General features: G+C 46.3%; 1 protein-coding gene across 1 annotated transcript in view; it reads left to right on the top strand.

Moving 5' to 3' along the window:
• Window positions 1–391: 391 nt before the first annotated feature.
• The window catches only part of glra3 (glycine receptor, alpha 3), a 220,158-nt gene continuing 209,169 nt past the window's right edge, over window positions 392–11,380 (top strand). The window contains exon 1 of the mRNA XM_060924886.1: window positions 392–462. Coding sequence (XP_060780869.1) covers window positions 392–462 — 71 coding nt within the window. The remainder of the gene's footprint in view (window positions 463–11,380) is intronic.

Below are 11,380 nucleotides of genomic sequence, written 5' to 3'. Positions count from 1 at the left end.
CGTTCTTTGGAGTGGGAGGACACTGCTCCCACTCCACTGAGCCATGTCTCACAGTGCAGACACACACACATGCGTGCGCACACACTCTCCAGCTGCCATGAGCAGCACCGCACTTCTCCCAGAGCAGCACTTTAAGCACGCGCCCACACACACACACACACACACACACACACACAGAAGCGGATTTCTCTCCTGTTCTGCTGCGCCTCTGAGTCTCGGGATGTGTAAAATAACGCTGATGAAAGCTGCGTGCGTTGTGCGGAAAGAGTGTGAGCGCTGTCCGCGGTGCTGAAGTCCGGTACGAGGCAAAGGGGTTTTTCCTGGAGTGTGTGTGAGAGTCTGTGTGTGTGTGCGCGCGCGTGTGCGTGTGTGTGTGTACTGAAGCCTCGCCATGACTCGGAAAAGGTTGCGGTGTGTAGCTGTGCGGGGATTCCTGGCGTGGGAAGTGGCGCTTTTAGTGAGGTAAGAGCAAGACTTCATCACGGAACATTTCCTCCATCCATCCATCCATCCATCCATCCATCCATCATTTATTCATTGAGAAATTTGGTTAGCACGTTAAACAGTGTGGCTACTGTACAAGTTCTTTTATTTTGCTTCAGAGAGTCATGTTATGTTTGTCAGACATTGGAGTTGCTTGGACATAGCTTTGTTTGTTTGTTTGTTTGTTTGTTTGTTTGTTTGTTTGTTTGTTTGTTTGTTTGTTTGTTTGTTTGGACTGCTGCCCATTCAGCAGTATGATGGACACAGCACTGTTGACTGTTGAAGGCAGATGAGTGTGCATGAAACTCATTAGAGTGCAGTTTGACATCTACACTCCACTCTGTGTAGCGGCTCTGAGCACGAGAAGTTTTTCCACTCGCTGTGAGAGTGTGTGAGAGTGTAACAGGTGACCGTGTGAAATTTAATTCAGCCAGAGCTATTTATCAGTCTGTTTACTTTATTTAATATATGTTTTATATTATATCTGGCACTCTGTATAACTGTATGACTATAAATCTATGGTATAAAGATTCTTTAGAACTGTAAAAGAAATATATCTATCGATCTGTCTAAATGTCTGTCTGTCTCTGTAAATGGTTCCTTGAGGGTTTGTTTCGAATGTAAGGCTTTTTAATTTCCGAAATGGGTTCTGCAATGTACATAGAACCTTGAATGGTTTCTTTGCAGAGAGAACTGAAGGGAGTTGCATTTTCAGATTTTATTATTACAGTTCTAGATTTAATATTTTAGTGATAGATAGATAGATAGATAGATAGATAGATAGATAGATAGATAGATAGATAGATAGATAGATAGTCATTGAGTGAGTGAGATTTGACGCTGTATGTATAATTTTGACCCTATGTTCATTTCAGAAAACATAAAAGAAATTAACATCAAATTCTGTTTTTTTTATTAAAGATGTACATTGTACAATTATTCAGCCACTGAGAAAGAAAATTTCAAAAAAAATTATTGAAAGCCCAATATGACCCTGACATTCATGTCCATGATGAGTGTATGTAAATTTCTGACTGCAACTGTAGCTAGATAGAGAGACAGACTGAGAAAAAGACAAACAGACAGACAAATTAATGGATGGAAAGATCTGTCTATCTGAAACCCACGTGCACATTCAGACACAGCTGATCTCTCATTCATTCATTCATTCATTCATTCATTCATGTTTGTTTACAAGCAAGCCCAATTCTGAAAATGTTGAGATGATTTGTAAAATGTAAATAAAAACAGAACAATATTTGCAACTCATGGAATATTTCATTGAAAATTCATTGAAAATTGTACAAAGATAACCTACAAATGTTGAAACTGCGATTTTTTTTTTTTTTTGAAAAATATATGCTCATTTTGAATTTAGTGCCAGCAACACATTTCAGAAATGTTTGGACAAGACAGGGTCATATTTACCACTGTGCTGCACCACCTCTACTTTTAACAACACTGTAAACGTTTGGAAACTGAGGAGATAATTGCTGTAGTTTTGAAAGAGAAATGTCCCATTCTTGCCTGATATACAGTTTCAGTTGCTCAACAATTTGGGGTTTCCTTTGTCATATTTTGCGCTTCATAATGCGCCAAATGTTTTAAATGGTAGACAGGTCTGGACTGCAGGCAGGCCAGTTTAGCACCCAGACTCTTTTAGTACAGAGCCATGCAGTTTTTATATGTGCAGAAAGCGGTTTGGCATTGTCTTGCTGAAAGAAGGAAGGCCTTCCCTGAAAAAGATTTTGTCTGGACGGCAGCATATTGCTCTGAAACATGTTTATATCATTCAGCATTAATGATGCCTTCCCAGATATACAAGCTACCCATGTCATGTGCACTAATGCAGCCTCATACCATCACAGATGCTGGGTTTTGAACTGTGCACTGATAACAAGCCGGATGGTCCCTCTCCTCTTTAGCCTGGAGGATGTGGTGTCCATGAGTTCTAAAAAGAATTTCTACATTTGATTTGTCAGACCACCTGGCGACTTGTCCAGGGTGTACCCCGCCTTTCACCTGTAGTCAGCTGGGATAGGCTCCAGCTTGCCTGCGACCCTGTAGAACAGGATAAAGCGGCTAGAGATAATGAGATGAGATTTGTCAGACCTCAGGACAGTTTTCCACTTCACCTCAGTCCATTGTAAAAGAGCTCAGGCCCGGAGATAGTGGCAGTGTTTCTGGATATTGTTTATATCTGGTTTTAACTTGCATTTGTGGATGCAGTAATGAAGTGTTTTCACAGACGATGGTTTTCTGAAGTGTTCCTGAGCCCATACAGTGATTTCCACTACAGACATGTGTCTGCTTTTAATGCAGCGTCTCCTGAGTGTCTGAAGATCACGGGCATCCAATGTCAGTTTTCAGCCTTGTCTCTTGCCTACAGAGATTTCTCCAGATTCTCTGAATCTTTTAATGATATTATGGACCATAGATGATGTGATCCTTAAATTATTTTCAGTTTTACATTGAGAATGTTACGTTATTCTTAAATTGTTGCACTATTTGCCCAAACAGTCTTTCACAGAGCGGTGAACCCCTCCCTCCTTTACTTCTGAGAGACTCCGCCTCTCTGGGATGCTCTTTTTATACCCACTCATGTTACTCACCTGTTGCCAATTAACCAAATTAGTTGTGTTTAGTTTCACACAACTTTTCCAATCTTTTTTGAAACCTGTTGCAGGCACTAAATTAAAAATTTTTCAGTTTCAACATTTGATATGTTGTCTTTGAAACATTTTAATGAAATATAGGCTTTCCATGAAATGCAAGTCATCACAGTCTGTTTTTATTTACCCATGTTGACTTTTTTTTTGTATTGGACATTTACTCTGTATCGACATTTTGTAAGGTCACAGTGGAATCGGAGGAATTAGTTACTGATTGACGAGGGAAATGACGGACTCGTACTTGACCTCGGAGAGTATGATGTCACATTTCAGTGAACTTCAGTATCAGTGTTTGAACTTGCTTCACTATCGCAGTTAATGTTTGTTGAGTTATATGAAACATCAGGTCTATAGTATGGATTGTATGAGAGAGAGAGAGAGAGAGAGAGAGAGTGTGGAGGTGTGTGGGTGTAATATTAAACTATAATTAAAAAGAGAGAGATGATAATGATGATGATGAAGAGTGATGGTCACTGAAGCAGAGTGTGATGATGTGATGAATCTTTAATATGCTGCATTATTGATAAGTTTTGCTGAATCGCTGCAGGGAGAGTGATTACACTCATAGAGCACTGAACACCACTCAGAACAGCACATATTTCAGCTCCTCTAATAACCTGTGTGTGTGTGTGTGTGTGTGTGTGTGTGTGTGTGTGTGTGTGTGTATTAAAGGTCACAGATCAGTCTGTCACCATGTGTTTACTCAAAAAGCGACATGTTCCTCTCCCCTTACAGTAAACAGCGTAAAAGCCAATCAATCAAGTCACGTCTGAAGTTCAGCTCTGTAGCTTTGTGTTGAAACTACAAAGTTAATGTCGCTAACAAGTAACGGAAGCTTCTAAACACCTTACAGCATCCTGTAAACTGTGTGTTCTTGACAAAAAAGGGCATCGTACTGATAAAAACAGTCGTAGGTCAATCAGGTGTAGCCAAATCACTTTCTTCCTTAGCACCTGACTCAGGTAAGGGGCGTGGCCTAAAGTTCGAACCTTTTAATGGAGTTCATAAAGGAGTATATGAGGTTCTATGTAACATTTAGGGCTGGGGGAATTGACAAAAATATTAAAATCATAATTCTCACACGGATTTCTAAGATCCATGACATGGATTTATTTCTCCATTTATTATTAATAAACATCCATCCATCCATTATCTCTAGCCACTTTATCCTGTTCTACAGGGTCGCAGGCAAGCTGGAGCCTATCCCAGCTGACTGCGGGCGAAAGGCGGGGTACACCCTGGACAAGTCGCCAGGTCATCACAGGGCTGACACATAGACACAGACAACCATTCACACCTACGCTCAATTTAGAGTCACCAGTTAACCTAACCTGCATGTCTTTGGACTGTGGGGGAAACCGGAGCACCCGGAGGAAACCCACGCGGACACGGGGAGAACATGCAAACTCCACACAGAAAGGCCCTCACTGGCCACGGGGCTCGAACCCGGACCTTCTTGCTGTGAGGCAACAGCGCTAACCACTACACCACCGTGCCGCCCCATTAATAAACATATCATAGTCAAAAATATTTTATTGTTAAAAAAACAAATATTTAAGTCTTTTTTAAAAATATACAATTTTAGAGATAAAACTAATATCACATCACCTGTTTCTATTTTGTTGTTAAAAATATTAATTGATAAAAATGAAACATATATATATATATATATATATATATATATATATATATATATGTTTATTCTATCCACTTTCACTGGATATGAACAATCGTGCACTCTGATTGGCTACTCTACTATTAGGCTATCAGCTCATATACCATGAGTAGAGAAAAACAAAATGGCGGAGTGTGTTGCTGAAGCAACCGAGGATGAAATAAAAACTCGACTCAAAAACAAAACCCCAAAAATTGTTATCAAGTATTTAAAAGAATCAGAAATAGCTAAAGATTATAGGGTTTTGTTTGTTTGTTTGCCCCCCCCCCCCCCCCCCCATATCTCCTGTTCCACATTCCAGCCCAGTCAGTGGCGGTAATGCACCTTTAAGTTGGTTTGCCAACCACCAACAAACCTTGAAGAAGAAGAAAAAGAAGAAGAAGAAGAAGCAATCCCCAAAACATACAAAAACAACAAAAAAGCAATAAAATATGGCATAAAAGTATTTGGCTGTTACAGCAAAATAATCAACACCAGTGTGGTGTGATGATGTGGTATTATCATTACAACGCTGACCTTGATTATTTTTCCTGTAACGGCGCATCCCATAGTGTTTTATTCCTCTTATACTGTAGTAATGTGCCAATGATTCCAATTTGTCATTTATTCAAGAATGACATCATACTTTTTTGTTAGGACTAGGACTGTTTTGGCCTCTAGAGGCCGCTGTTATTTCCTTTTCATGTCGTGTTTATTTTGGCCTCTAGAGGCCGCCACTGTTCCTGTGTTTTGTGTTTGTGTTAATTGCCTAATCATCTTCACCTGTGTCCTTAATTAGTTTGTCTATTTATACCCCTGAGTTCAGTCCTCTTGTCACGGAGTCTTTGTGCTGTTATGTTTATCTCCAGTTTCCTTTGTACTGTGTTTTTTGATCTTCTTAGCTTTTGTATTTTTGCACTTTGCTTTTCTTTTGGATTATACTCTTTGGTTTTTTTTTTGTCTTTTGTTTTGCCCTGTATATAGTGTATATAGTTTAAATAAACCTTTTGATTCTTTTTCTACTTCCGCCTCACGCCTCTGCATTTGAGTCATCCCCCTGGTGGCCTAGTGGGGGTTTGCTGGATTATCACACCAACGAACCAGGTTCGAATCCCAGCAAAACCCTAACAGAAAGACTCCGTCATGACCGACTCAGCAGAGGCTGCTTCAACTGTCTACCCGGCCAACCTTCAGGGAATTATGGCAGCTTTGACACGCTTCGGAGTGACCATGGACGCTCATGGACGTACGCTCACCAGCCAACGTGAGGCCCTCGCTCGCCACGAGGAACTGCTTCAGCAAATTGGGAAAACCCTGGCACAGCTGACATCTCTGCCTGCATCTCCTGCTCCTGATCCAGTTCCTGCTCCTGATCCAGCTCCCACTCCTGCTCCAGTGCCTCCTGCAATGCTGCCTTCTTCACCTCGCGAACCCAGCCTTCCTGCACCACAGAGGTATGACGGCAAGCACAGTGAGTGCCGAGAGTTCCTTACCCAGTGTCAACTCACCTTTGAGCTTCAGCCTACCACCTACACTACGGATCGCCGCAAGATTGCCTTTGTGATCACCTTATTAGCTGGTAAGGCGCGAGCCTGGGCTACTGCTATCTGGCAAAGACAGGGACCTGAGTGCTTTGATTTCCAGCTGTTTTCTGAAGAGATGCTTCGGGTCTTCGATCAGGCAGACATCAGTACCGACGCAGCCCGAAAGCTCATGTCCATCCGGCAAGGAGGAAGCGTCGCAGATTACGCCATCTCGTTCCGAACACTCGCAGCAGTAAGTGGATGGAACGAGACTGCCCTGGTGTCAGCCTTCCACCATGGTCTGTCTGACCCCATCAAGGACGGTCTGGCCTCTATTGGATGCCCAAGTGACCTCGAAACCCTCATCTCACATGCTATTCGTCTGGACAACAGGATGAGAGAACGCCACCAAGCCTTGAGCCCCCCCAGCCTCCCTACCTCTACCTGGAGACCGTCTACCTCCTTCAGTGACTGTCCAGAACCCATGCAAGTGGGTCGTACTCGCCTCTCCGCATCTGAGAGGGAGCGCAGAAGGAGGGACAAGTGCTGCATCTACTGTGGCAAGCCTGGTCACTTCCGAGCATCATGTCCCGAACTCTTGGGAAAAGGACCGCCCCGTCCAGCCGAGGGAGGGTTGTGACGGGGCCTACCCTCTCTCCCGGACTCCCTGGCCAAGGAATCTACATCCCGGTCTCCATCTCCTGGGGTGAGTCTGTCCACTCTTGTCAAGCTTTGATAGACTCAGGGGCGGCTGGGAACTTTATGGATATTCACTTCGCCCAAAGCATCAATATTCCGACTGCACCTCTTGAAGTCCCTCTGTCTGTGTCTGCCCTCGATGGCCAAGCGTTAGGTGATGGTAGAGTCACTCAAGTTACTTCTCCAGTCTTCCTCCAGTCTCAAGGTCACAAGGAAGAAATATCCCTGCACCTAATTCCTTCACCTGAGTTCCCAGTTATTCTAGGCCTTCCTTGGCTTACTCGCCACAACCCTCGCATAGACTGGGTAACAAGCCAGGTTGTGGAATGGGGCCCTGCATGCCATGCCTCTTGTCTGCTCTCTAGCTCTCCTGTGTCTCCTGCCGAGCCCCCTGATCTCACCGAGTTATCTCAAGTTCCCACAGAGTACTGGGATCTCAAGGAGGTATTCAGCAAGAGCAGGGCCGCCGTTCTTCCTCCGCACCGGGCCTACGACTGTGCCATCGACTTGCTCCCTGGGACTACCCCTCCTCGTGGCAGACTGTTTTCCCTCTCTCAGCCAGAACGCAAGGCCATGGAGGAATACCTCAAAGACGCCCTGGTCTCTGGGTTTATTCGACCCTCCACTTCACCTGCTGGAGCCGGCTTCTTCTTTGTCGGCAAGAAGGATGGGGGGCTCCGACCATGTATTGATTACAGGGGCCTGAATAAGATCACTGTGCGCAACCGATATCCCCTTCCGCTGATGTCCACAGCTTTCGACCTGCTCCAAGGCGCCACCGTCTTCACCAAGTTGGACCTACGGAACGCATACCACCTCATCCGTATCCGACAGGGAGACGAGTGGAAGACTGCCTTTAACACCCCATCTGGGCACTACGAATACCAGGTGATGCCCTTCGGACTCACCAACGCACCAGCTGTTTTTCAGGCCCTAATCAACGACGTCTTAAGGGACATGATTAACCTATACGTTTTTGTCTACCTCGACGACATCCTTATCTTTTCCAAGACCGTGCAGGAGCACCGCCACCATGTCCGCCAGGTTCTCCAGAGGCTGCTACAGAACAATCTGTTCGCCAAGGCCCAGAAATGCGAATTTCATGTTCCCGAGGTCTCCTTTCTGGGATTTATTGTACGGACAGGCCAACTCCAAATGGACCCTGCCAAGACCCTGGCCGTCCGGGACTGGCCTACTCCCAAGTCCGTTAAGGAGGTTCAGCGGTTCTTAGGATTCGCTAACTTCTACCGCAAGTTCATCAGGAACTTCAGTTCTGTGGCAGCACCCATGTCAGACCTCACCAAAGGGACAGGTGGATCTTATGGCTGGTCTCCTCAGGCAGAAAAGGCGTTCAAAGACCTCAAGGACCGCTTCTGCACGGCACCCATTCTGGTTCTCCCGGACACCTCCCAACCATTCATCGTGGAGGTGGACGCCTCGGACAGTGGTGTCGGCGCGGTGCTCTCTCAACGTTCGGAAGGAAAGCTGCACCCCTGCGCTTACTTCTCCCACCGCCTGAGTCCTGCTGAGTCCCGGTACGATGTGGGGGATCGAGAACTGCTAGCGGTCAAACTGGCCCTTGAGGAGTGGAGGCACTGGCTGGAGGGAGCACAACATCCATTCCTGGTTTGGACTGACCACAAGAACCTGGAGTACCTCCAGCAAGCCAAGAGACTGAACCCTCGACAGGCTAGGTGGGCCCTGTTTTTCAGTCGGTTTGACTTCACCCTCTCATACCGCCCCGGCTCCAAGAACACCAAACCTGACGCACTGTCCAGACTGTTCTCTGCCACTAACAGGGAGAATGAAGTCGGGCCTATTATCCCTGTGTCCCGGATTGTGGCCCCTGTCCGCTGGGGTATTGAGGAGGCTGTCCGACGAGCCCAACGCCAGGACCCCGGTCCTGGGACGGGGCCACCAGGCCTCTTGTACGTCCCACATCAAGCCCGGGCCAAGGTTCTCCAGTGGGGTCACTCTTCCCCTCTCACCGCCCACCCGGGAGCTCGGAGGACCCTGGACTTCCTGAAAAGACGCTTCTGGTGGCCTAACATGGAGAAGGAAGTAAGGTCATTTGTCCTGTCCTGTGAGGTTTGCACCAGAACCAAGAACCCACGACAGCGTCCCCAGGGTCTCCTGCATCCTCTGACCATTCCCCGGCGTCCCTGGTCCCACGTGGCAGTCGACTTTATCACGGGTCTCCCTGAGTCACAAGGTAACACGGTCATTTTGGTCTTAGTTGACAGATTCTCCAAGGCCTGCCGCTTCATACCACTGTGCAAACTCCCCTCTGCTCTTGAAACTGCGAAACTTTTGTTTAATCATGTCTTCCGAGTCTTTGGTCTTCCACAGGACATCGTCTCAGACCGAGGGCCCCAGTTCTCCTCCCGAGTGTGGCACGGGTTCTGCAAGGTCATCGGAGCCACTGCCAGCCTCTCCTCTGGGTTTCACCCACAGTCCAATGGTCAGACGGAGAGGCTCAACCAGGACCTGGAAACCACCCTGCGAGGCCTGGCTATGGATAACCCGACATCGTGGAGCACCTGGCTGCCATGGGCGGAGTACGCCCACAACACCCTGCAGTCATCGGCCACCAAGCTGTCGCCATTCCAGTGCCAATTCGGGTTCCAGCCACCTCTGTTCCCGGACCAGGAGGAGGACGCGGGGGTGCCCTCGGTCAACCAATATGTGAGACGGTGTCGCAAGACCTGGAGCAAGGTCAGGAAGACCCTCATACAGACCTCCAGAACCAACCAGACTCAGGCCAACCGCCATAGAAGACCTGCACACGCTTTCCGCCCTGGGCAGCGTGTTTGGCTGTCCACTAAGGACCTTCCACTGCGGGTGGAGAACCGCAAGCTTGCTCCTCGCTACATTGGCCCCTTCAAGGTGGTGCGCAGGGTGAACCCTGTCTCCTACCGGCTCCAGTTGCCCCGGACTCTGAGGATCAACCCCACCTTCCATGTTTCCCTGTTACGGCCCGTACTGACATCTACGTATGCCCCTGCCCCTAGGAACCCCCCACCCCCCCGCATCTTCCAGGGGCAGACTGTGTTCACTGTGAATCGCCTGCTTGACTCCCGCCGGGTCCGCGGCGGGTTGCAATATCTGGTGGACTGGGAGGGCTATGGTCCTGAGGAGCGCTGCTGGGTTCCTGCTCGGGATGTCCTTGATAAAGAACTATGTCGGGACTTCCATTCGGCCCATCCGGATCGCCCTGGGAACGTCAGGAGACGCTCCTAGGGGGGGGGGTCCTGTTAGGACTAGGACTGTTTTGGCCTCTAGAGGCCGCTGTTATTTCCTTTTCATGTCGTGTTTATTTTGGCCTCTAGAGGCCGCCACTGTTCCTGTGTTTTGTGTTTGTGTTAATTGCCTAATCATCTTCACCTGTGTCCTTAATTAGTTTGTCTATTTATACCCCTGAGTTCAGTCCTCTTGTCACGGAGTCTTTGTGCTGTTATGTTTATCTCCAGTTTCCTTTGTACTGTGTTTTTTGATCTTCTTAGCTTTTGTATTTTTGCACTTTGCTTTTCTTTTGGATTATACTCTTTGGTTTTTTTTTGTCTTTTGTTTTGCCCTGTATATAGTGTATATAGTTTAAATAAACCTTTTGATTCTTTTTCTACTTCCGCCTCACGCCTCTGCATTTGAGTCATCCCCCTGGTGGCCTAGTGGGGGTTTGCTGGATTATCACACCAACGAACCAGGTTCGAATCCCAGCAAAACCCTAACACTTTTTATCCATTTATAGTTACATTTAGTTCAATTGAAGACGTATCTGTTTCACGAGCATTTCTCTTCCTCTCTTAATGCTTAGTCTTTTATTTCTCCCACCTTGTAAAGTGATTTTGGGATATTAAAGATGCTAAAGAAATTTAACTTTAACTAACTAACATTTAATGTTGTGAAACATCCACGAGACAAGTTCGTCCCTATCAGTTAGTCACTTACGTTATAGCAGCTATAAACAGTCTGTCCTTCTCCAAGCTCTTTTTTCTGTCTCTCTCTCTCTCGAGGTTAATACAAGACAACATTAAGCGTAAACTCCTGGAGATGGACACCGACAGTGACAGTGGCACTGGAGATATTAAATGAACATTAAATATAAAATATTATCTCCTTACAGAAAAGTTCACTCTCAGTAAATACACACACTTTAAAATCTGGGGGGGGGGGGACTTCCACTGTGTCAGTCCTTGTGAATGATGTGTTCTTATAGAAACGATGATGTATTAACAAGATTGAGGGAATTAATATAAACCTGCTGTCAGAGCTGCTGTTCTAGAAAATTAATCAGCACTTTCTGGCCAATCAGATTCGAGAATTCAGCAGTTTAACAGAGTTAAAGAGTG

Source organism: Neoarius graeffei, chromosome 7 (assembly GCF_027579695.1).
Source record: "Neoarius graeffei isolate fNeoGra1 chromosome 7, fNeoGra1.pri, whole genome shotgun sequence".
Taxonomy (NCBI): Eukaryota; Metazoa; Chordata; class Actinopteri; order Siluriformes; family Ariidae; genus Neoarius; species Neoarius graeffei.
This window is presented reverse-complemented; position numbering and strand designations above follow the sequence as displayed.